The sequence below is a fragment of the Acomys minous genome (genome assembly GCF_964271855.1).
Source record: "Acomys minous genome assembly, chromosome: 13".
Lineage (NCBI taxonomy): Eukaryota > Metazoa > Chordata > Mammalia > Rodentia > Muridae > Acomys > Acomys minous.
This window is the reverse complement of record NC_140495.1, coordinates 8,269,047-8,296,302: the sequence shown is the minus strand read 5'-3', so window position 1 is coordinate 8,296,302 and position 27,256 is coordinate 8,269,047. Positions and strand designations below refer to the sequence as shown.

General features: G+C 44.7%; 1 protein-coding gene across 1 annotated transcript in view; it reads left to right on the top strand.

The window, feature by feature from the left end:
• The window catches only part of GADL1 (glutamate decarboxylase like 1), a 172,169-nt gene that overhangs the window by 123,912 nt on the left and 21,001 nt on the right, over positions 1-27,256 (top strand). The window contains exon 14 of the mRNA XM_084751879.1: positions 3,816-3,905. Coding sequence (XP_084608005.1) covers positions 3,816-3,905 — 90 coding nt within the window. The remainder of the gene's footprint in view (positions 1-3,815; positions 3,906-27,256) is intronic.

Here is a 27,256-nt window from a genome sequence, read left to right as displayed (position 1 = left end):
GATTTTTAATGAGGCTGTACATCCACTTGAAAAGGATATCTCCTTCCTCTAGGTCAGCCCCAAGGAATAGTCATTAACCTCAGAGAGTGCCTGCCCTATGGCAGATATGCTACCAACCACTGGAAATAAATTCTCTTTTTGCTCATCCAACTGAGCCTCTATGCAGACTTCCATCTCCACGTTACAGTGTAGTAATCAGAGGCCCAGAACATGTGGCATTTGTAGAAGCCAAGACCTGGTGAGGCGATGGGAAAATGGCTCCGTCATTAATATGCTTACTCTGTAAGCAAAGGGATCTGAGCTTGGCTTTTAATATCCATTTAAAAGTTAACTTTGTGGCCCACTCTTACAGTGCCAGCACTAGGTAGGTGTATGTAGAGGGATCTCTAGGGTTTGTTGGCCAAGACAGCCTGGCCTGCTTGGAAAATTCCAGATCGGTGAGAAACCCTGTCTCAAATAAGGAGTGTAAAGTATCGGGGAAAGGAAATTAACCTCTGGTCTACACACACACACACACACACACACACACACACACACACACACAAAACCTAGTGAGTCTGGAATTCCGATATTGTGATTCTATAACCTGGGCCTTATCTGTGGTTCCATCTTTAAACAGTTTTCAGTACTGCAATCTTGTTTTTATAACCTACAAATATGATATAAAAATCTGCCTTATCAGCTTCTCCTTCGTTCTATATTTACATAATTGATTATTTTAATATGTGCTTTAGAGTCTGCATTTACTTAATAAAATACATCATGCTACCTTCTTTACTGTTATTTATTCCTTACTGTTATTCTGATCAAAAGATAGTGTAAAAGCATATATAACCTAGTTTTACAGCAATTTAACAGTAACTATTGGCGACTGCTAATTTAGCTGTCTGCGGCCTTCCCTACTACTTGTAACAAAGCGTCTATTATTTTTCTTGAGAACCAGAGTATAATGGAAGGCTATCATTAACAGCCCTTAAAAGATTGTGACAACGTACTCATTGCTACTGTTTTCCCTCTACTCTTCACTGCATGGCCACTCCCTTTTGGAGCCTTCAGAATGCTGTGGTTTGTAGAGACTCTGGGCTGAGCGTGCTCCTACGGTGCTCAGAGGCCATGCTTTCATATATGAAAGAGATTAAAAATAAGTGGTATCTGCATGATTCTGCTCTGAAGGCCGCCGTTAGTGCCTCGAGGCTCATAGGGAAAGTCGTGGCACCAGGAGACAAAAGCTGCAGAGGGAACAAAATAGGAGAAAACTCAAGGATGCTGTTGTTAGTGAACATCCAAAGACATTTCTCTACTCACTTGTTTTGGAAATGACTACAGTGAGTTTATGCCACCAAATGGAGGTTCAAGCATCCCCCAGTGAAGTGACACCTTGTCACCTGTCACTTCAAGGAGCCAGTGCTTGAGGAAAGGAGGCCGCAGAAAATGTTACTACCACAATTATCCCAATAACTGAAAGATAGAAAGTTGCACAAGGAAACAGACTTGACTATCCTAGGGCCTGACTTGAGCCTTACATGGCCTGCCACACAGATGAAGCTGTTGTGACATGTTTTATAGTACTTCAGCCAAGTAACAATGAATAAAAATTGGTGACGTGGTAGGACCCATTCGAAAGGAAAAACCCAAGTGGCCCAGCAACTTGAGAAAGATATAAAATGTCTTTCTAATATATAAAATATATAAACAGATGGAAAGGTAGATATATAGATGGTGGATAGATAGGTAGATATGATACATAGATATAGCAGTGTATGCACACATATAAGTACATGCATGTATCTATATTTATACTCATGGGGCATACATACATACATACATACAGACAGACAGACAGACATACACACACACACACATACATACACTGATGAACAGAGACCTGGGGCATGAAAGGTGATCTTATAGGAATTAAACAGTTTCCTAAAAGTCTACAGGTATAGCTGGCCTATAGAGAGCCATCACACCTTCTAGAACTCAGATGGAGCATAGGAGGAAGAGGCCACTCTACGACGACAACTGAGAGACAGATCCCCTTGGAAAGAGCGTGAATGTGGCTGACAGGAAGGCAGAGTTCACCGAGATGCTGCCTTGACAAGACTCACTAGAAATCTATATTATGTGTCCTAAGGGAAGCCATCTTCCTGGAGAGGCCATAACTTGGAAGCAGCTGCAGACTACTCATAGAGGGCACCTGTCAAATCACTGGAGCAAAGTGCCTGGCTGGTGACAACTCCCGCCCTCCAAGGCTGCCTGGGCAGTATGCCAGGAAGGAAAACTGCCATTTTGCTGAGATGTCCTTAAAGCAATAAATACTTGTTTCTGGACACCCAGGGCCATTGAAAACAACTCATATTTTGCATGGGACTCATGAAATGAACATAGTGCACTGGAAGAGCCACGTCTTTCTTTAGCATTTCTCTAGCTCCCACGGATGACAAGATATAATATTGAATCAAGCAACAACAAGGAAATATTTACAGGGCCCACCACCAGCATTGTAGAGCACCAAAAAAAGGGTAGGCTTGAAGCTAAACTCTAATGCATTTATAACTGATACCAGTGGTATTGGAGATGGTGCCTATGATTTATAGATTGATTCCTAGAAGCAAATGACAGAGCGCAAACTATGATTTTCTTCCACTTTCCAATTAGTGCTTTTATAAATATTCTTTTTAAATGATCAAAGAACTTAGAAGATCAGCACAATTTATCTAAAGGAACCAAATCTAGTATAAACAAGATGTCCAAATGTAAATCTTGTAGATTTGTATTATAAAACATTGTCTTGTGATAAAAGGTGTGTGGAAATTGAATTGAATTGCACAGCACTTCCTTTGTTAAAAAAAAAAGCTACTCTATAGTTTAAAGATTTGTAGCTCTTTTTCTTTGTCAAATCCAATGAGAATGTTAGAAATTTCAAAGATGAAAGGGCGAGTGGATCAAGAAGTTATCTCGAGCTGGGAGCATCCCTCGGCTCTCAGTGATGATTTAGAATCCACTGACAGCAGAGCTCCATGTGGTCCCAGTCTTGATCTTAAGATATGAGACCCTAGCTGTTTATTCTTTCTGAAGTACCGCAGACTTCAGAGTGGGAGTGCAGACAGCCGGGCACTAGTAGGACTGTAAGCATTGGTTACTGGCTACAAACTGCATCTGTAGAGAAAAAGCATCAAAGGCATCTCAAGAGCTGTTAGTGCCGAGCATCCAGAGAAGAAGGTGGATGCCATCTGCGATGCTTTCTGAGAACGAGGCATTGTATCTCACTTGAGAATCCAGCCCACAATATACTCAATGCTGGTTGCGGCCATGACATGGGATGGTCTTTGTCATAGTTGTCATGGCCTGTCTTACGCTGTGGTTCAGTAAAGACAGAGGCTTGTCATGTGACAATGTGACAGTGGCTATGTTTATGTTATAATCTCTCTCTCTCTCTCTCTCTCTCTCTCTCTCTCTTCTCTCTCTCTCTCTTTTTTCTTCTCTTCTCTTCTCTCTCTCTCTCTCTCTCTCTCTCTCTCTCTCTCTCTCTCTCTCTCTCTGTGTCTGTGTGTGTGTGTGTAAGTGTTGAATTTTGAGACCATTTTCTAATCTGATCCCATCCTTTATGTAGAGGAAAGAGAACCAAACTCTAGGCTTGAACTTCAGTAGGGTATTGTCAGAATTCATGTAGACCTTCTTCAAGAGTTTGGCTATGTTATAAGTTATACATACTTGATGACTCTTAAAAGACTAGCGTAGTGTTTAAGGACCTTTGTTTAATTACATTCTAAGATGGTTCTTATTGTAATAAAACATTTTTTTTTAATCCTCAGCCTGAATATACCAATATTTGCTTTTGGTACATCCCACCGAGTCTCAGAGAGATGAAAGAAGGACCAGAGTTCTGGAAAAATCTCAGCTTGGTGAGTAATGAGTGGGTTGTGTTGTTTTCTTTTGATGAGATGAATTCAGTGCTCTGCCTATTGGTCTGTGGCTAACTCCATGTGTGGCTGCCTCTCGAAGACACGGAGAAGTGCCTCTCCTGCTGGTGCTTTTCTCACGGTAGAAAGTGATGACGTGCAACAGTGGTAAACAGTGTTTACATCTAGCCCGTGAGCTTGCCATATCAAACCACACACATGCAAAACCACCTAGGCTGTGTGCAAGACAACTGGAAGAGTTCTTAGAAGCTCTGCCTCCCAGTGAGCCTCAGAAAATGTGAACTGGTCGCAGGGCTCACAGTCACAGCTGCGTGATAAATGACTGATGCTCTCAGGTCTGAAGGCACATTACCATCTCAGCATTCTATTGCGTCACTTGAAAACACCTGCGAACACCTCAATCTGATACTGTTACTGTGGGAATGGTGTCTTGGGCTCCTGTAGTCTTGAAGGAAAGAACTCCATTGAGAGAGAAAAAAAATAAATTGAGTGGAAGTTTAGCAAAGCAAATACCCCAAAGGGAGATTAGAGTGGGCTACATCACGGTAGACAGGGAAAGCCCCGTGGATTCTGAAATCATTTTAATGAGTGTGTTTGAGAGAAATCTCAGCAGCTGCATCTCATGCACCGTGTCTGTCTGCACGCTGCCATGCTTCCTGTCATGGTGATAACGGACTAACCTCTGATTTGTAAGCTCCAATGAAATGTTTTCCTATATAATAGTTACTTTGGCTGTGGAGTCTCTTCACACCAAGAGAAACCCTAAGACACTCTAAAGTCATGGTGGGCAGGGTTTCCTTCGTGGAATATTTCTTCCCATGACCTGTCATGTCAGAGCCACAAGGAAAGTGATGAGCATGGGATGTAGAGTGAACGAGCTGACTGGAGTTGAAAGGATTCTCAACCACAAAAGAGCATGCTGGCCATCCAGAGACACCACTGCTAATGTCCAACCTCTGTATTTCTCAGTTGCCTCCCACCTAACTCTGTACCTACCGGGTGTCAATGTCCAGTGTGCAACATTCCTTTCTCTTTACCAGAAAAGCCTGTGATGCACACCCACAGGGCTTGCAGAGGGACCAAAAAAAAAAAAAAAAAGAACAGAGGATGCTGGGCCTGGGTTTTCAACTGAGCAAAATGTGCTTGAGGTCTTACTCAGTGGTAAACATTTCCTTGTGGGTTCAAAGCCCCGAGTCACAGTCCCAGCACTGAAAACAAACAAAGGGTTCACAAGCAGCTGTGTAGAGCCCACAATTCAGGAAGAGCCCCCCTGGCCCTCAGGTGGCTCTGTCAGATAAAATCCTGCCTCCCATCCAGCTTTCCAAGGACTATGACATCTCATTAGTCAACACGCCCCACTGCATATTGAAAATTAACTTGGCAGTTTCGGCCATATAATATACACGTGTGGGAATTCATGATGTGTTGGTACCTTTAAAACCAGGCAACCCCTTCTTGCTGTATCTTTCCTTACAAGGCAAGTTCATAAAAGCTTGCAATCCCTTTCCTCCTCTCACCGGCAAAAACACTAATTATTTAAACAGCTTTTGACAGCTGATAGCCCTTCCACTTGCCCTTTGAAGGAAAAGAAAAGGACTTACCAGGCGGGCAGCTGTAAACATTTACTGAGGCCTAGATGTATTAACCACAAGAGAGACAAACATCAAAAGAACTTGGTCTACGACCTTGACAAGTTCATGGTCAGGGATATAGCAGGTAGAGAGACAGGCAGGCTCTGCTTGCGGCAAAAGCCGAGGGAGGAGGCAACCCTCTGCTTCCCTGTGCGATCCTGGGGCAGGGTCTCAAACAATAGAGAGATGTGGGAGTGGGAAGGGGGCGACCACTAGAAGGAAACAGATCTTAAGACAGTGTGAAGACCCTGAGAGTCAAGAGACGGGCATGCCCCAGATTAGGAGGGGGTGGGTGTGAGAATAACAGGAGAGCTTGGTGTTTTCTTTTTCATAATTAAGATGGAGAAAGCATTCCATCGCTATGAGCTATGGCCCTCTGTGGCCTTACCCGAGGGCATGACCTCTCACCTCGGGTCATTTCTCTTTATCCACAACACATTTATGCCTTCTGTACTGTAACACACACTAAACACATACATACATACATACATACATACATACATACATACATACATACATACGCTGTCTCCTGTCAAACCTGAGATCAAGAAGAGTAGTGGTTAATTTTAACTTTTAACTTGATTGGATTAAAGAACACCTTTGGGTGTATCTACCAGGGCATTTCCAGAAAGGTCTACCTGAGGAGGGAAGGCCCACCCTAAACATGAATGGTGCCATTCCATGGGCAAGGGCCCCGACCAATGAAAAGGACAGAGGGAGCTGAGCCTTAGCACCCGTCTCTCTCCAACTCCTGACTGTCGAATGCAGTGTGAGTGCTGTCTCAAGAGCCCAGTTGTCATGGCCTCCCCACTGCACCCCCAAACCATGAGCCAAAAGAAACCCTCTCTCTCTTACACTGTTGCTTGTCCCCAGTTTGTTTACAGGAAGAAAGAGAGGAGCACAGATGGTTAGAAATCAGGGAGGCATCCATGTCTTGGCTTTGCCATACCCTTACCTCCCACTACAGCAAGTCCCCAGCCCCACCCTCCCCCTCCCCAACCTCTCCCCTCCCCCCTCCACTGCAGCAAGTCCCCAGCCACACCCTCCCCCTCCCCACCCTCTCCCCTCCCCCCTCCACTGCAGCAAGTCCCCAGCCACACCCTCCCCCTCCCCACCCTCTCCCCTCCCCCCTCCACTGCAGCAAGTCCCCAGCCACACCCTCCCCCTCCCCACCCTCTCCCCTCCCCCCTCCACTGCAGCAAGTCCCCAGCCACACCCTCACCAACCTCTCCTCTCCCCCTCCCCATTGGGGCAAGTCCGCAGCCACACCCTCACCAATCCCCCCCCCCCCCCACAGCCCCATTGCAGCAAGTCCCCAGGCCTTGAGATCTGTCTGGAGTTTTGTCCCAGAATGTAAATAGGAAAGTGGTGTGAGAATACATTTCAGATGGTGACTGGTGACTAAGCTTCAAGGAAACTAGAGAGACTGCAGGGTGGGGACCTAAGAGGCGAACACACGAGAGCTTTTCCTGTCCATGGATGGAGACTGAGGTTATTGGGCAGAACCTGAAGGGAAGCTGCTTTGAGTTGTGAAAGATGGTCACAGACCTGACAGTCTTTTTTTTTTTTTTTTTTTTTTTTTTGGCTGTTAAGAAAATTTCTATAGAAAGCGGCATTTGTGTTTCTTTGATTCAGCACCACAGCACAGACAGAGATTAAGATAACTAGATGGTAAAAAAAAAAAAAAAAAAAAGATAACTAGATGGCTTCTTGGAACGTAGGGTTGGTTTTATCCTCCTTCTTTTCTTCAACACTGAGAAAATTTAAAATTAGTCATGGATCTTGTGCCAATTACTGTTTGTTGCTATGAAAAAATACGATGGCCAACTGCACCTTCCAAAGGTCCATCAAGGTGAGGAGACATGGCAGCAAGGGGCCAGAGCAAGAAGCTGAGAGATCACATCTCAGTTACACAGAGGAAACAGAGAGAGAAAACTAGACACTCAAAGTCCGCCCCTAGTGATGCACTTCCTCCAGCGAGCCTCTACCTTCTGAAAGTCCAGTAATGTCCCCAACTGAGGGCCAAGTGTTCAAATACCTCAGCCTATGGGGAATGGGTCTCATTTAAAACACCACAGATACATAAGTAAAAAACCACACACCATGTGTATGTGTGTATGTATGTGTGTGTGTGTGTATATATATATATATATTCTATGCTTCTTACCTTCATATGAAATCAAACACACAGTAATACTTTGTCTTGTGCCCCCAGCAATGGCCAGCATTTGTTCTGGGATAGTTAGTGTCCAGCACGGCCTATTCTTTGCTGCTGGAGCTGGAGAGATGGCTCAGGGGGTAAGAGCACTTGCTGTTCCTCCATGGGACCTGAGTTCACCTACATCAGTCTACTCACAACTACTGTAACTCCTGAAATTCTCATACCCTCACCTGGCCTCTGCAGCTACTCACATGTACACAGCATGCACTGACAGGAACACACACACACACACACACACACACACACACACACACACGGAAGTAGAAAGGGATCCTTTACAGAAGAACAGACGCTTCTTCACCTTTGAGATTCCCCCATTCCCTTCCCTTTGCCTGGTTTGATAACATGCCCTGTTGTTTGTTGTGATTGCTTCTGGCTAGTGAAGCATGTGCTGCCCAGTTGTCGTGTGGCCCTGAGTTCTTAGTTATCCTACTTTCTCTCTCTCTGCACCGACGTTGTGGATAAATTTGGAAAGAGAGAAGTGAGGGTGGGTGCCTGCTGTTGATCTCTCTGCTTTTGTGCTTACTGTAATGTGAGAATGTAAGTTTGTGATTTCACATATGGAGCTCACTTAAGGCATATTCAAAATTTATTTCCTCATTGATCTTGGATGGAAAGCCACAAACAAATAAATAAAGCAGAAAAGCTTTTGTTGTTCTTGGTTTTGCTCCTCTGGTCACACTAGCACTACTGGTGTGAAGGGCTCATTGTCAGCTGGAGGGAGAAGTGAATCTGGTGTGTCACAGGGTGTGTGTGTGTGTGTGTGTGTGTGTGTGTGTGTGTGTGTGTGTGTGTGTTGGCAGGAATGGGTGACTCTGAGAATTGCAGGATTATGACAGCCATTCTGTGGCACTGTGTCCAGTCACCAGGTTACCGTGACTTCTGTTTTCAGACGTCCTCTAGAGATGTGTCCCTTTCTGATCCTTCGAGGTGTGACAATATCTCAGGTCTTCATTACTCTCCTGCCTAGACTGTGTCTGTCTCCTTGCCTCCTGGCATCGCCTTTCTCTTGTGTTTGTTCCTCCTGGGGCATGCCTAACTCTGGTCCTGCTGCATTAGCACTGGCCTGCTGCAAGACTGGGAGCTGCACCCCATTCCCTGCAGCAGCAGCAGTTGTCAACCCCACCAGGCCAACGACCACGACTCACAGTAAATCTTTGCTGTCCCTTTGCTCTCCCAAAGTGGAAATCCAAGGCACGTAATTCTGTCTAAGGGCCAAATGAGATAAGCACTGAAAAGAACCAAATGGTTAATGGTTAGATATACGTTTCTGTACTTGCACTTGATAAAAATCCCCCTCTAGGCCGAGTTGCACAGTGAGTGTGACCTGTATACAAAGACAGAACACTACAAATAGGTGGTACCTGCCCTGAAAGTAATAAGGATGGTCCAGTGTTAGTGAGAACACTCTGAAAACAACACACGTTTGTTTCTCTTGCTTTACATGAAGTAAAAAACATCATCTGTTAACAGTGGGCGCAGGGACTGGTGAGATGACTCAGTGGGCAAAGGTGGCTGTGGTCAAAATAGATGATGCAACTTCTATTCCTGGGACCCACGTGGTAGAAAAATAGAACTGAATCCTATAAGTTGTCCTATGACCTCCACTCACATACCATGGTATGTACATAGCTATGTACACAGACACGTGCATGTGTGGGCACACATACACACACTCACATGCACACATACATACACACTCACACGCGCACGTACACACGTGCACACACACAAATGAATAAATGTAATACAAATATTTAAATGGTCATATAGGAGTTAAGGAGATAGTTCAGTCAGTCATGTTAGAAAACGAGCTGAAGAGATGGCTCAGCGGTTAAGAGCGCCACGTGCTCTTCCAGAGGTCCTGAGTTCGATTCCCAGCAACCACATGGTGGATCACAGCCATCTATAATGTGATCTGGTGCCCTCTTCTACAGATAAAGTACTCATATACAATAAATAAATAAATAAATAAATAAATAAATAAATAAAAAGAAAGAAAGAAAGAAAGAAAGAAAGAAAGAAAGAAAGAAAATGAGCCGAGGGTGGTGGCAAGCACTTGTCTTCTCAACACTGGAGGGGCAGAGATGGGGAGATCCCTGAGGCTTGCCGGCCAGCTGGTCAGTCTAGAGAGTTCCAGGCTGGTGAGAGACACTGTTAATGATCAGTATTTTTAAAGAAATTAAGGTTTAAAAAAAAAAGTGAGAATTGACACCTGGGGTTGACTCCTGCCCACCCCCACCACATATGCCTGCATACATTGGCACACACGTGCATGCTGCTGCCTGGAATTGGGCATCAGCTGTGTCTCCTTCACTGGGTGTATGGAGGGTGTGCATATACAAGTGTGTGCGTGTGCATCCCAGAGGTCTAGGTCAGTCGTCCTCCATGACTCCTCATCAGAATTTTTTGGCGCAAGGTTCCTCACAGTTAGGGTAGGCGGCCTAGCCTGAGAGTCCATGTCCTCCCCCCTACCCCTCCCCAGTGCCAGGACTGTAGGCACCTGTTATCACACCTGGGTTTTTCATGTGGGTTCTGACACACTAAATTCAGGTCCTCGGGCTTGCAGTGCAAGCACTTTAATGGCTGGGTCATGCCCCAGCCTGTTCCCTAAGCTTCTTGTGCATCCGTAAACTTGCTGTTTTACTGCAGTGACATAAAACAGAGGAAAACCTTAATTGTACATACATTTTGCTACAGCAATTCTAACCTTTAAAATGTCTCCTTTTAAATAGTAACAGAATTGTGAGGAATGAAAAGATACTTTGAAGTTCACAGCCATTCGAAATAACGAAATGCTAAGAAGTAACTAAATAGCCAACTCTAGGCAATCAGCTAAATATTAGTGCCTAACTTACAAGCAAATTCAGTGTTCAGACAATTAAAATATATCATTAATTGGAAAAAACAATGTACGAATCAGTTACTATAGCATACAAATTTTGAAAAGTTATGTTCATATTTAGTGACCTTCCTCCCCCCCTCTTTGTGTGTGTGTGTGTGTGTGTGTGTGTGTGTGTGTGTGTGTGTGTGTGTGTGTGTAGAAGTAGGGAGAGATTTGCTGATTACTTCTCTCTTTTCCATGACAAAACATGTGGCAGGAAGCAGTTCCAGGAAGGAAGGTTTTATTTGGGCTTACAGTTCAAGAGGATACAGTCCATCATGGTATGAGGGACAATGGTGGGATCAGTGGAGGGCAGCTGGTCACTGTTGTATTCACAGGAATCGGGGGCGGCTGACTACATTGTATCCACTTCCTTTCTCCATTTTGTGCAGTCTGGAATCCTAGCCCGTGGGGTGATACCACCCATACACCATCTACCTTCCCACCTCAACTAATCTAATCTAAACAGTTCTTCACAGAGCTGCCCAGAGATTTGTTTCCATGGTGACCTTCAGCCCTATCAGGTTGGTGTTCTGACAAAAAGTTTCCGTTGATATTTCATTTACAAAGTCTATACTGCATTCACAAAATCCTCACATTGTTGTAAGGAGTTAACACACCTTCCTTTGCCCTCCTGTGTGGTCATGACAGCTACGCAGATTGGTGATGAAGGCTGCCCATATCTAATAGTGACCCTTTTTTTTTTTCAGTTATAGAAGAATCAGTTTTTCTGGAGCCTCCCTGACACATTTGTTGTCTTATTGCTTGGTTGCGGATATTATTTGACAGATGATTCCAGATATCCTTAGAGAGAAGCTGTGTTGCCTCAACAGGCTTCCAATGAGCCACCCTTCTAGAGGAGGGTCCTGGGCCACCCCATAGATGGGCAGATGGGTTACCTCTTGTTTCTGTAGGCAGGTCTTCCGGGGTCCTTGGCATGGCCCATTCATGGCTTGGTTCATGGTCGTACCTTCACACTTCAAGCACTGAGCCTCCGTTCTTCAGTCACGCAAAGACATTCTGTAGACCATCTTCTGGTTGTGTTAGTGTGTGCTTGTGTACATGCATGTGCACATGTGCAGGTGTGTCCAAGAGAACTGATACAGCTCCTATTTTTGAGAATTCTTTTTTTTTTTTTTTTTTTAAAGATTTATTTAGTATACTGTGTTCTGCCTGCATCTAACAGCTGCAGGCCAGAAGAGGGCACCAGATTTCATTGTAGATGGTTGTGAGCCATCATGTGGTTGCTGGGAATTGAACTCAGGACCTTTGGAAGAGCCCACAGTGCTCTTAACCTTTGAGCCATCTCTCCAGCCCCTTTTGAGAATTGTTGTTCTGATTTTCTTTCAATCGTAATCTGTGGTCATAGGGTACCCAGCCACTCTCTTCCGGATTGTAAAATAAAAATATTTATTTCCCTAAAGGCAGAAGAAGTTGTCTTCCTTTCTTTTTAACTATTTTATTTTATGTGTATTGGTGTTGTGTTTGCATGTATGTCTGTGCCCTACATGCTTGCATGGTGCCCATGGAATCTAGGAAAGGGCACTGGATCCCCTGGAACTGGAGTTACAGACAGTTGTGAGCCAATATGTGGGTGCTGCAAATCAAACCTGGGTTCTCTGCAAGGGCAGCCAGGGCTCTTAACTTCTGAGACATCTCTCCAGCCCCAGGTATTATTTATTTTTAGTAATTTAAAAAAATGGTCCTTTTGAAAATTTTATATTACATATTGATGATAAATTCTCAAAAAATTCCAGCTCTAGGAGGTACCAAACTGCTACATTTGCTTTGTGATTTACATGTAAGGAGAATCTAATGTAGACATTGATTTTATTTACTGCTTATTTTATTTGGGTATGTATTGGTTTGTATATGCTCTCAGAGGGAGGGGATGCATGCACATGTGCATGTATCCATGAAGAGACGAGGGATCGACCTCTGGGATCTCACTTAGTAGCTCCCACCTTGTTATTTAAGACAGGGGCTTGTCACTGACCTGGACCTTACCAGTTAGTTAAGCTGGCCAGCAAGTCCCAGGGTTCCAGCTGCCTGGCTCCTTCTCCCTTGTGCCAGGGTTATAGTCATGCACCACCACGCCCAACATTTTTGCTTCAGGTCTCAAGGATCATACTTGAGTCTTCATGTTTGCACAGCAAACCTTTACCAACTGAACTATTTTCCGTGTGTGTGTGTGTGTGTGTGTGTGTGTGTGTGTGTGTGTGTGTTTGTGTGTGTGTAGGCAAACTTTAGTTTATACAGCACTGCAGATTAAACTCAGGATCCTTTGCATGCTAAGAAAGTACCAAAGGAGCTATATCTCCAGTCTTTGAATACTGGAATTCTCATATCTACCTCTATTTTTTATTTTATTTTATTTTTTTATTCCCACATGATCCTCTTTTGTCTGTTCCTCCAAGGGAGCTCATGTGGTGGTCAGTCCCAACCTACCATGCAACCCCAGGAATTCCTGTGAAATCTACTAAGCAGAAAAATCACTGTTTCTCTCTAGTAGACCTACATACAAATCAGAGGTAGAGGTGGCCTGGGTCAGGGCTGCAAACCTGCAGCTGCACTGACAGCGTTGTTAAGATGCCTGCATGCGCCTTGTTATTTCCCCATCCCTGGATGACATCGGGCTTCCAGGCTCCTCACCTCTCCTTAGGCTTGAATGACCTAAGACTTTCTCTCTTCCTGGGCATTTCCAAAGCCTGAGGTGAACTTGTGACTAAGAGTAGGGAGTGGGGAGGGAGACAGGCCCAGTGGAGGGAGGTAGGGCTGCAGGGACAAGCACCGCAGGCAAAGGGGCCACCTTATGCTCTAGGATGGACCATAGCTTGTGAATCTTCTAAAGGACCCAGCAGGGGCCATGAGAACCATAGTCATTACTGAGGATGGACTTTCTGCCTGGCCTTTTAGGACAGTGGCTTGACTTGGATTTGACTTTTATTTAGAAGAAATAAAGTACTGTGACATTTCTTGAGCACCTGAGTTTACGGAGAAAAATTCATACCCACAACACAGCCATTAAAGAAATTGTGCAGGACACGATGAAGATTTATTGTTTCAGAATTAAGAATGGACTCTGGGCTAAAGGGGAAAAAGAAAAAAAAGTTTCCCCAATTATCTTGGAAGCTGCTTTGCCAGTTCCAAAGCTGCCCCCTGCTGGCGGCTCTGCTCATTGCTTTATTCCTGGATGGGAGTTGGCACTCAGAGCTGCTGAGTAGAATATACAGAAAGGTAAGGTAACCACCATCAGGACCACCCAGGGAGACAGCGGAGGGATTTCTCAAAAGATGAACCTCCTCCTTCTCTTCCCTTCACATGTGCGTTTGGGCTTTTGTGCTCCTCTGTGCTAGAGAAAGCCAGGGTCCTGTCTCCGCCGCCAGCTCCGGTTGCCTTAGGGCTGCACCTCACTCCTGTCCTCCTTCCTCTCCAGTCTCTGCGCTCTGCTGCTGCTGCCCCACCCCCACTTGCTGTCTTCTCTCTCTTCCGCTCTTTCCCAAATGTTCCTCCTTTTTCCCTCTCTTACATTATTGACCAAAACTAAGGGACGTGCCCAGGCCTGGACAAAGTATAGGTGGTAACGGTGACATGATTTTCTGTTCCTGATGTGTCCCCCTCAATCTCTTTCACTACCTTCCTGTCTCTCAATCTATCTATCATCTATTTACTATCTGTCATCTACCTATCTACTGTCCCTCATTCTATAATCTATCAATAACCTGTTTATCTACTATCTGTTATCTACCAATCATCTATCGACTATCCATCAATCATCTATCTATCTATTGATCAATCAATCTACCCACCTACCTATCAATATCTCACCATCCTATCAGATGAGACACTAGAAAGGAAAAACTATGAACACTGCATAATGGTGTGCTGCAAGCTATAAAGCCTACAGTTACAGCTGACGGATTCTGCATAGGTCTGATAAGTGAGAGTGTTTGGGTGCCTTGGGTATTTGGTCACTGTGAACGACAATTGATGAACATCTTCGTGCTGGCATCAACTTTGCTTCCTTTCTTTTGGGGGGTGGGGTGGGGTGGAGGTCAGGGTCAGCCTATGTAGCTTGGATGACCTGGAATATCTGTGTAGTCCAGGCTGGCCTCAGTCTGAGGTGTGCCTCTGCCTCGTGAGGGTTGGGATTAGAGGCGTGCACCACCATCCTTGTTCCTTTGAGTCTGAGTCTCATGTGTCAGGTGGCATCAGCCTTGGTGTGAAGACAAAGAACACAATGCTCTCCTGGTCCTCCTGCCTCTCTACCTTTCAGGTACCAGGGTTATAGGCAGCGCCGCTATAGCCACATTGTTCAAAGCTGTGCATCAAACCCAGGGGCTCGGGCTCTACCAAGTGAGCTGTGTTCTCGGCTTTGAACCCTGGAATCCTCACATCCACTTTGACTTTTAGTATGTCCACAAGGCAGGCTGCCCCACACGTCGTTGCTGATTGTGAAATTTGTGTGGCCTTTGAGCCTGGTTATGCCTACACATTATGAATTATTCTAAGATGTTTTTTTGAAGTGTGTGTGTGTGTGTGTGTGTGTGTGTGTGTGTGTGTGTGTGTATAAATATACAGTAGAGGGAACTGAATTCTCTGAAGCTGGAGTTAAGGGAGCTGTGAGCTTCCAGACATGAATGCAGAGAACCAAACTCAGGTCTTCTGCAAGAGCAGGGTGTGTTCTAACCACTAAGCCGTATCTATAGCCCTATGTTATTAATCCTTCATAAGTTGGGAGACATTTTTAATTCTGAAAGGAAGAAGAGAGTACACAGCCTTCCACGTAGCTATGGTTGCAACGGAAATCACAGGTAAACAGCGGAGGGTTACTTAGAAAGAGGAAGTGATGCTGCCTTGGGTCCGCTGTACTGTATATTGTGTTAATTCTCAGCTGCCAAATGATTTTCCTGTTTCCCCCTCTTGATGGAGTGTGTCTCTCTATAAATTTAGCTTTCTCATATTTCACATATTTGTATTTTGAAATCATATATTTTCCTGATAAGTTTGAATGAGGTGTGCATAGCTTGGGTTTGAGAACACTGTTTGTCACCTGGCATGCAAATATTGCCCTCATCGCAATGCCGTTTTCTTTATTTTAGTCTTGTTAGATTTTTCCCTGTGTACTGAAGTTTTAAATTTTTTATATATTCAAATCTGTCAGTCTTTTTCCTCATGATTTATTCCAAGGCTTCAAAGCTGAAGTTACTGTTGTTTCAGAAACTGATAAATATTCTAATCTATCTCCTGCTGACTTCCCATCAGTCAGTATTCTGTGTTTAAGTCCTTCTTCTATGCAGAGGGCATTTTTGTATACAGAGAAAAATATTAATTCAATCTAATTATTTCCCCCAATTAGTGTGCAAATATTCCAATTCAGTTTATTAAATAATTTTTCTACTAATATTGTTTGGTAGTCTCTGTGTATTGTATTTTAAGGAAATACTCAATTCTATTTCTGAACACCCAATCCATTCTAGGGAATTGTGTTTCTGGGATCAGGAACAGTGGGTGTTTGTAGGAAATCACTTTATAATGTAATCTGTAAGTCGCCCAAACTACCTTTTTGTTATTGTTCTTCTTTTGCAAAGTGGCTTCTTAAAATATATGTTTTAACATTTTAAAATTAGATTTATTCATTTTATTTTTTCTGTAAGTGTTTTAACCACAAGCATCTGTGTGTACTGTGTGTGCCTAATACAGGTCACAAGAGAGCACGGGACTCTCTAGAACTGGAATTACAGAGGCTTGCAGGTCTCCATGTGGGTGCTCTTAACCACTGAACCACCTCTCCAGGCACATGAAGGGTGTTTTAAAGGGTACTTGGTTATGATTTTTAGCAGAGTTTAAGTTCCTGTCTCTACAGATGAATGGGCACCCCAGTACCTGTGGCATTCAGGGGCAGTGGCCTTGGGTGGCCTGGGAAGTTACTAAGCATTTCTTCATCTATATAGTTTCATGAAAAACAGAGTGAAAGTGGTGGCTGGAGAGATGGATCAGCAGCTGAGAGAACTTAGTGCTCTTGCCAAGGACCAGATTCCGATTCCCTGCACCCATGTTAGGTCGCTCATAACCACATGTAATTTTAGCTCTAGGGGAGACCCAAGTCCCTCTTTGGGCTTCTGTGGGCAACTGTACTCACATGCATCAACTCAAATCCACACATAGACACTTACATATACACATAATTGAAAATAAAAAAAGTAAAGTGTATAAAAAGAACATGAGGAAGTTAAGCCTGGCACGGTGGACAATACATTCCTAGTACTCAGGCTATGCAGGCAGGGTGATCTGTCTTTAGACTAGCCTTGAATATGTATGACGTTCAAAGCCAACCTAGGCTGAATGAGACTCCGATCTCAAAAGTCACCCAAACAAAACCGTGAAGGGAGGGCTGGGGAGATGCTTCAGTCAGCAAAGTACTTGGCATCGCAAGCATGAACTTTGACCCCCCCCCCCAGAAGCCACATAAAGAAGCCCAACATGATGGCATATGCTTATAGCCCTGGGGACATGGAGAGAGGCAGATCCCTGGTGCTCAGAAACCAGGACAAACTCCCCAGCTCTTCAGGGACTGTCAGGCCAGCAAGAGACACCATCTCAAGACACAAGCTAGTGTTGTGGGTTCCCAGTGGATAAAATACTTGCTATGTCAGACAGGTGGCTCAGATTGTCCTGCAGTTGTCATTTTGTCATACCGCTATAGTGTAAGTACAGTCTCACACAACTGTCACAGAGCTGAGCTCTGGTTTGTTTAGACTCCATCAAATCCCGCCTTAGAAATGACTGCCTATGGTTCTCCCCTTCCGGTCTGGGCAGAGAAGATGCCTTGGATTTGTAATCCCATGCTGTGACTCTACTGAGAGAGGACTCTTTGCTTTCATGTTCTTGGTCATAAATTAAGAGAGATAAAAGGAACATTTCTCAGGCAGGTCATCTTTTAATGGTCCCGGAGTTGAACTCAGGACCTTGAGCAAACCAGTCCAGCACGCAGTACAGTACACACATGTGTGTATTGCTCTTCAAGGTTCCATCTCTCTTGTTCTCTACGTTCTCTCTGAACCCCAGGGATTCATTGGTCTTTGCCTTCCCAGCATCAGGGTTACAGGAGGTGTCCAGCTGGGGTCTTCATGACATCTGACTACCCACTGAGCTACTGCCCTGAGCTATAAACTCTACAAGTTGACAAGGAACTTGGTGGATTCTAGCTGCTTCTCCCAGGAGTCTGCTGGGAATTCTTGTACTGGTTGATAATATAGCATCTCTCCGTGAGGGCAAAGAGGTAGACTGTCAGCCAGTGTAGAAGGCTAGGTCCTATGGAGTGGGTAATAACGCACCCACACGACACCTGATTTACATCCCAGCTGTGTTCAGAGGCTCTTCCTTTAATGCCTCTAGGAAAAAAAATGATATGTTATCTCCTCCATAATTGGAAGAAGAAATTTAGTTACAAAATATTTTTATGGGCTGTGTTCCACATGGTAAAGTTTAATCCCTGTTTGGCCAATTTGAATTAATATTGTTCACATTTTTACTAGCCATTGATTTTTTTTTTGAGAAAGGCAGCATGGGAAATCAGCCTCTAATCTTGCTAACCAAAGTAGGAGTGGCTGCAGTTTCCCTGTTCTCAGCTTCATCCAGTGGACAGTCCTTTTTACTGTCAATATGGGCCAGGTTCTAGCACTGGTCCATAGCCCCTTGCTTCTCATTTTTTTTAATGTAACGAGTATAATAAAATTCTGAAAGCAAGGCATGTATTCAGTGCAAAGTCAAATTATCAAGGTTACTCTTTGCTTCTCAAAATTATTCCAAATAGCATCCTTTAAAATAAAGCATCTGGTAACTTGAACCATTCCCAGGGGGTTGTCAAAGCCACCGCCATCATAACTGCAAGAAGTTTGGTAGTTATTAAGTGTGTGTGACTTAATGAGAGGACAAATATTGACCATTGAGCGTGTGTGTGTGTGTGTGTGTGTGTGTGTGTGTGTGTGTGTGTGTGTGTGTGTGTGTTTGGCTTGGTACATGGTCACCAGAACAAATCTGAAGGCATCACTGAGGCGGTGGCTCTGGGAATCCCTTCCATGTAGGGCATTCTAGGAAGAACTCGGGGCCGGTATGGTCAGTCCTTTGGCTGCTGGAACATAATAGTTAGGGCTAAAAGAAAACTTGAGGGCTTGAAGGAGACAGAAGGAGACGGAGACGGTCCCTCACAGAAGGATTCAAGTGGCAACTAAAGGAGATAAGAGGCTGGAGGAAGAGAAGCACCTACGGATAAAGTCTAGGGTGCTAAAGAGAACACTGAAAAGGAGCTGTAGCACTAGTAAGGGCTGCTGCTGTGTAAAATGAAAGATGTGGAGGTGCACACTTCCCAGGGCGGTCATGAGTTCAAGGTCTTTCTCGGCTCTACAGTGAGTCTAAGGCAACTCCAGGTGGTGGTGGGGGATGGAGTAAGATTTTAATTCTCAAAGGAGAAGCCGGGTGTGAAGGAGAAGAAGAGCTGGGGGCAGTGTCTAACTTTTGATACACGTTGTGCCTTCTGTTTCTAAATACAGCAACCCCTTTTTTGGAGGACAGAATTTCCTGTCTTGTCTTCTAGAAATATAATTTATTGTCATGGTAACATGGTGACACTGTCAATCACAAAGTAGCAAGCATGCATCACTCTTTCCCCTATAGGAAAGGGAAGGTGCTGGGTGGTTCCCTTGTATTAGGCTTACCTTGCATGGCTTCCTACAGACATGAGAAGGGTGTTCTGATGGACAGGACAGAGGGACAAGAGCATCTCGGGTCTCTGTCATCCCATAGCCTCTAATACTTGATTAACCAAAGCAAGTTGGGTAGCTGAGCCCAACCCTACAAGACTGAGGAAAGCACACCTCACCCTGTGGGAGCCACAACTATCTATATAGGGTGACATCCAGTGTCAGTGGTCCAGTAAAAACAATTCTGTGGTTGACATGAAGAAATGAGGATAAATAGTTCTGAAAAGGAACTGAACCCACCACACATTAAAATGATGTTTGGGTTAGTTTTACAACATGGGTGTTGTTTTAAGAACAATACTCTATAGACAGCTGTCTGTGGTGGTTTGTGGGGTGCCCTCCTCCCCCGACAGGCTCTCACATTTGAACACTTGTCCTTCAGTTAGCAGTGCTGTCTGGAGAAGTTATGGGACTTTTAGAAGTGCTAGAGGACATAGGCCACTGGAACCAGACATTCAGAGTTTACAGCATCATCCCAATGCCTGTTCTCTCTGGTTCCTGTAGGGGATTAAGATGTGATCCCTTAGCTTCCTGCCTCTACCACCTGCCACTGTATCTGCTTAATGCTGTGCTTTCCCAACTATTATGTATGCTGACTCTTAAGTCAAAATGAATTTTTTCTGTAAGTTGCTCCTGGCCATGATGTTTGACATAAAAAGAACTAACAGAATTCTCACAGTGGTAAAACCATACCTTCCGATTACAAATGTGGCTGTTTATCTAGCTTGGATAGCTTGCATGTGTCAATCAAATGACTGAACTTAGGGCTTGAAAGATGGTTCAGTGGTTAAGAACGCTTGCTGTTCTGGCAGAAGACCCAGTTCAATTCCCAGCAATCACATGGCAACTCACAATCATCTGTGACTCCAGTGTCTAGGGATCCGATGCCATCTTCTCATCTCTGTGGACAGCTCACTCACGTGGTGTACGTAGAGACCCACAGACACACAAACATACACATAACAAACAAATAGTTTTTAAAAGACATACACATAACAAATAAATAAATATTGTTTTAAAAAGACTTATAAGGGCTGGAGAGATGGCTCAGAGGTTAAGAACACTATCTGTTCTTCCAAAGGTCCTGAGTTCAATTCCCAGCAACCGCATAGTGGCTCACAACCATCTATAATGAGACCTGGTGCCCTCTTCTGGCAGGCAAACATACATGTGGGCAAAATACTGTATAAATAATTTAAAAAATTAAAAAAAAAGACTTAGGGATTTATAGGAAGCTAACAGAAACAGTGATCCAAAAGCATACTCCACATTGGACTGCCAACCAAGCTGCTCCCCCAAACCTATAGTCGCCTCCGAACTCTGTGCCCCAAGGCATGCAAGCCTTAGACCCCCCAGCCATGATCTGCACTAGACAACGTGTATTCCTCCCTCATGCTGTTTCTCTTACTTACTTCTGAAATGATGGCACATGGAGTTACAACAAGGCAGCTGTCAATCATGTCAGACCACTTAGCTGCAAAGGAATTTGGAGCAGTTTCCACACTGGATTGAAAGATACTTTGGAGAGAGGCCAGAGAAATGCTGAGGCATACCCTAATGTCTTTCACTAGAAGAGACTCAGAAAAAAAGGCTTTATGAAAGGGTTGGCATTTGCACTAGGTCTTAGGAAGGGCCGCCTTTGACAAGGACGGCAAAGGATTCATGGAAGTGATTTATGACTTCCGGGACAGGGAGCAAATCTGGAGAAGACTTTTCTGATGGAAATATAGGAGGATGGATCCTCCTGACCAGGGTCCAGCACAGAGGTGGGTGCTTAGTCCGGACTACCTCCTACATGTCACCCTTAGGAAACTGTTGCTAAGGATGAGGTTCAGAGGCAAAGTCTGTACTGTAGGCTGAGGTCTGGAGTTCAGACAGTTGTAGAGGAAAAAAAAGTTATCTGCCATTATCCACGTCTGATTTTGCTCTTGGCTCTGAAAATAAGTGAGCAAAACCCACCTTATAAAACCTTCACGGGAAAATCACTTTATCTACCCAAGCCTCATCTGTAACCTAGCTTTAATAATGCCTAGTTCCTGGAACTGTCGGGAGAACAACGTTTAAATTATTGAACACTATGGATCTTAGCACACATCGGGGCGGATTGTGAAAATCACCCGCCTTTTCTCTGGCTCTGTACCAGCCCTGCCACCTTTGTCTCAATTTTGATCATTTGTCCGAACATTGCTGCTATTGTGTGTGTGTGTGTGTGTGTGTGTGTGTGTGTGTGTGTGTGTGTGTGTTCTAGTTCCATGCATGTGGCATGTGTGTGTGTGTGTTCTAGTTCCATGCATGTGGCGTGTGTGTGTGTGTGTGTGTGTGTGTGTGTGTGTGTGTGTGTGTTCTAGTTCCATGCATGTGGCATGTGTGTGTGTGTGTTCTAGTTCCATGCATGTGGCATGTGTGTGTGTGTGTGTGTGTGTGTGTGTGTGTTCTAGTTCCATGCATGTGGCATGTGTGTGTGTGTGTGTGTGTTCTAGTTCCATGCATGTGGCATGTGTGTGTGTGTGTGTTCTAGTTCCATGCATGTGGCATGTGTGTGTGTGTGTGTGTGTGTGTGTTCTAGTTCCATGCATGTGGCATGTGTGTGTGTGTGTGTGTTCTAGTTCCATGCATGTGGCATGTGTGTGTGTGTGTGTGTTCTAGTTCCATGCATGTGGCATGTGTGTGTTTATGTGTAATCAAGAGGCTGATGTAAGGTATCCTCACCAATCACCCCGACCTTATTTTCTTCCAAGACAATGCCACTTATTGAGCACGGAGCTTGCTGATTGGTTAGACTAGCTGGGCAGCTAGCCTCAGGGGCCTCTCCTATCTCTGCCTCCCAGTGCTGGAGTTTCCGGGACTACAAGTGCTTGCTACCACACTCAGCTTTTGATGTGGGTGCTAGGGATCAGAAGTCAGGTCTTTACTGGTTGTGGGGCCAGCACTTACCGGACTCAGCCGTCCCCATACACCTCCTGCCCTTTCACCTCTTTTCAAATTCCTTTTCCACCATCAATGCAAATTTTCCCTGCGCTGATGGTTTTATGGGCTTCTGTCCACCTTCGCTAACACTTCCCTGGCTTCTTGCGTCCGCTGAGGTGTTTTAAATGTCAGACAGGTTAGGTTGATTTCGCAAGCTGTATTAGAAAGGAATGGCATACAGAAAGAGAGATTTCTTACTTTCCCTTTAAACGTGTCTTGGAAGCAGAAACGCAGCGGTGCCCAGCGTTCTGTGAATGAAGGCAGTTTTTTCTGCTGAGAGGGGCAACTTCCAGCCCTCATACCGAGGTCAGCCTGCAGCTGCATCTCAAATGGCTCTGGAAACGCTGGAGGAAGCTAAGGGGAGAGCAAAAGCGTACCCCTAATGATTACACACACACTCACATGTGTGTGCGTACATGCACACACATGTATACACATATGTGTGCACACATACACACATGTACACACACACACATACACACATGTACACACACACACACACACACACACACCTTCTGCCTGCTGTGTGACCCTACCTTTCAGAATATATTTCCAGAGCATACACTCATGGAAAAGCATGAATTAGCTATTATTTCACAGGACAAACCACCCCAGCTCTGTGCTGTCTTCTGGGTGGTCCTTCTGGTTTGGGCTGACCTGGTGTTTTATTCCTGCAGTTAACTGTAGGTCAGAAGCTGAACTTTGCTGTTGTTGGACTGCTAGGGTCTGATCTGGGACAGGTGGGCTCTCGGTGTGTAATATCTCATCCTCTGACAGGTCATCCAGGCTGGTGGTCCTGGGGCAGGAAAGGCCCCACAAGAGCAAAGGGGTATTTGTTAGAATTCTTGAGGTATGTGCTCAGAACCACCACATCACCACTAGTGCTGTTTTCTCTTGGTTGAGGAATCCTACAAGATCAGCCCAGAGTAGGTGGAGGAAGAGAACCGTCACGTCTCTTCGTGGCGGAATTTTTAAATTGTGTTGGGAAGAATGGTGTTTGGTCTGTGTTGTGGTTCTCACATTCCTGCTTCCTGGCTGCAGAGGCAGTGTGGTCACCTGCCTCCCATCCCTCAGTGCCTCTCTCACCACAACAGACTGTGCCATGCACACCCTTAATGATTATACACACACTCACACAAGTGTGCACACACATGTACACACACATACGTGTGCACACACGCACGCACACACACACACACACACACACACACACACACACACAATAAACCCCTCATCCTTCGAGTTGCTTCTTGAAATAATGTTTTAAAATTCTGTGTAAGCATGCATGTCTATGTGCAGGTATGTGCAGGTAAACACAGGTGCCCACAGAGGGCAGAAGTGGATGTTAGATTCCCTGAGGCTGGAGCTGCATGGTAGGGAGCTGCCCACTGTGGGGCCCCCGGAAGAGCAGTTTGCACTTTTAGATGCTGACCCTAAACTTGCTTCTTGTCAGGTCTTTTGTCATAGCGATGAGGAAAGCAACCAAGATCGTTAGATAATCAACATTGTGACTGCAACCCTTGTGCTAGAAAGACCCTTTACTTTATAACTTTATACAGTGCAGTGTTTTGTGGCTTGATAAATGTTTCCACATCTGCAATCTCAGTAGCTAGAAGGTCATACTTTGTTTTTACTGTTCACATTTTGCATTTGAGGAAAACAGAAGCCCAGATGAGTTGAGCAACTCAGAAGTTGAAGACAGTCAGATCATAAGATCCTTTGTTACCGGAAACAGGAGGAAGTGCCTGAAAAACATTGAACTGTTGTTCTGTCATAACTTAACATTTCTGGGTACCACTTCAATTCCGTTTACTCATGCACTTATCACATGTGCACTGAGCTTTTTATTTTTTAGGCTGGCAGGGCATGGATGAGTAGGGCTGCCTTCCTTTTGGTCAAGTGGAGAATGCAGACTGACAAATACATCACTGTGGTCCCAGCACTCCACTGTGTGCGGTATCCACTACTGGCAACCTTTAGAGAAATACGTAGTACCATGCCTCACCAGCATGGCAGAGGAGGTATGTCTCGGAGTACAGGCCTTAGAAGTTGCCAGAGAGAAGGAAGTATCTTCATTTACCCCTAGCTTAATAACATTAATATAGAGTTATATATCCGGGTTGTCGTCATATTTACCCTAATGCTGGCATAGAGAATAATTGGACATATTTAGATTTTTTTCTATATAGTAAATTTGGGAGCCAGGGATACAGCTCAACAGTAGAGCATTCATCTAGCAAGTGGGAATTGCACTCAGTCCTGAACATCCACAAAATCAAGAGAGCTCAAGAAAACAAGCAAGCACGAAATCTTAAATGTATTGGTATGTAGTTTGTGCATGCGTTTTGTATGTATGCGCCCATGCAGGTTACATAAAAGACAAGAGTTGGCGTCTGGTGTCCTCCTCAGCCCCTCCTTACTGTATATATCAAGGTCTCTCACTCGAACGCAGAACTGGCTGACTGAGCTGGCTCATCTAGCTAGCCAGCTCGGTCAGGGTCCTCCTGCCTCCACTCCCCTGGTGCTGGAGTTCCAGGCGGGCTGCTCCCACCATCTGGCTAGATGCTAGAGATTTGAACTCTAGTCCTTTTATTTGTACAGGAGGCATTTTCACCCATGAAACCATCTCCCCAGACTCCCCATATTTTTTTTTTTATAAACTAGACTTCTTCCATGAGTCTCTGGTTATTTTAATAATAAGAATCAACCTGTCATGTGAATCAGGCGCATGGCTTCATTTTGAACAGAACCTCCGTATGGATCGTCCAGCCAATAAATAACTGTTACTTGGCGTTTGCGTGCCAAATATGGATAGGGTGTGCTTTAGGATCTGGCTGTGTCTTTTTGATGGTATCAGAACTTCAAACTCATGTTGGGGAAAACTACATACTCTTGATACAAATGATAATCCTCTGGACTCTTGCTAGAGCAGACAACATTCTTCCAGAATCTTCCACAGTGACATTGAGGATGGCTGTCCTCCACTGTGCTTTCTCAAGGAAGCCTCTTGGTCTTTATATTTTGCATGTTTAATCAATTGGCAATTTTAGTTGCTCTCAAGGCACATGCCAGACTCTTTTCTTAAGTAAATTATTAAAAAAAAAAAAAAAAAAGGAGGAAGGAATGGCGGGAGAGAGGGAGGGAGAAAGGACACCACTACTCTATGGTTGTGTCCCCTCAGCAATGTGAAGATTCGTTTGTTTTGTTTTGTTTTGTTAGTAAAATCCTTGATGATTTCATCTTCACTTGCCAGTTTCAGCCTGTTTACCTCAGCAAACAACTCAAAGCTTAACTTGCTTCGCCAGCCTCGACTTTGTCAAAACCAGAGCTTTTGGGCAGTAAAATTTTATAGACATTAAACAAAACAAAACAAAAACACTTTTTTTTTTTGTATTCTTGGCTCATTTGCATTAAAGCATCTTCTACTCCCTGAAGCCTAAGCACTTGTCCATGGAGGCTACACACTTCCTACCATGCTTCAGTTCAGCTGTGGGATCTGGACCTCCGGCTCTTGACGATCAAGGTGGCCTCACTGGCCATAGAAAGGTGCTGCCCTTTCCCCTGTCCTAGGATGGAGGCTTTGAGTTGTTTCTCATAATGGCTGTCTGGCTTTCAAAATGAAGCCATGGAATGCCCCTTCTTAACTGCTGGAGAAAGAGAGAGAGAGAGAGCTGTCGTTCCATGACAAGCTTTATTGTATCATTTGGACATAATTACCACTTGCTTCCCAAAAGACTTCCCTGTGGGGTTCGCTTTACATAGGTGATAAAAAATAGAGCAGCAGATTCCCTGACCCTGCACCACACTGGTCTTTGTCACCCAGGAAGAAAGCACAAAAGGAGAGCATCAGGCTTAAAAGACAAACCAGCCCCGCACTGGGAGGATCCGCTGGGGCTGGCAAGATAGCTCAGCAGTTTCTGCTCTTTCCTGGGCCTTCAGTTTGGTTCCAAGTTCCCAGGTTAGGTGGTTTACAACTGCCTGTCCCTCCAGCTCCAGGCAATCTGATGCCCTCTTCTGGCCTCCAGATGTGGGCCTTGCACAGATGTAGCATACACTCACATGGACACATACACGTAAACCACTTAAATAAAATAGTTAAGGATCTTTTATACACCTGGAGGCCACGTTTTCCAGCAGAGACTTTTCAGTAAACCTTGTGCATCAGAAACGTGAGGGAGGGAGATACCGAGTAAAACTGGATATGCAAGTGGCTCTTGATCCCTAGCTGGACATGACTTCCAGATGTCCTTTCAAACCATAATCTCCTTTACCTCAGAGCATCAAATTCCAGTCATCAAATCGGTTGCAGATTAAAATGAAGGAGCTGAGTGTGGCACCTTGCAGGGGAGTTACAGTACGAGGAAGCCATGTTAGTCCTCCTGTGATTCACAACCTAGAGAAAATGTACATACGAACACTTGCTTAAGAGGCAGGTAGAGTTTAAGTAGCTCCCCAGCATGGTTTCTGTTTCGACCATTGGCAGCATATTGGCCAAATGCCAGTGGGGAATCCCCTGTAAATTACACCAGGAAACACATGGTTGAGAAGGTGAATTTTGTTCCGAGGAGGACTGCTGGCTTTCCTTTGTCAGGCCTGAGGGTCTTCAGTGGTTTAGGTGGAAGAACTCGGCAGTAATGTGTGGATGATGGAGGGCTGTTAAAAGAAGCCACCCCCGTGTGTGTGTGTGTGTGTGTGTGTGTGTGTGTGTGTGTGTGTGTGTGTGAGAGAGAGAGAGAGAGAGAGAGAGAGAGAGAGAGAGAGAGAGAGAGAGAGAGAGAGAGAGAAAGTGGAGGCCAGAAGACTGCATCAGATTTGAATGAGAAATGGTCTTCATAGGCTCTGGTATTTGAATGCTTGGTCCTAAGTCG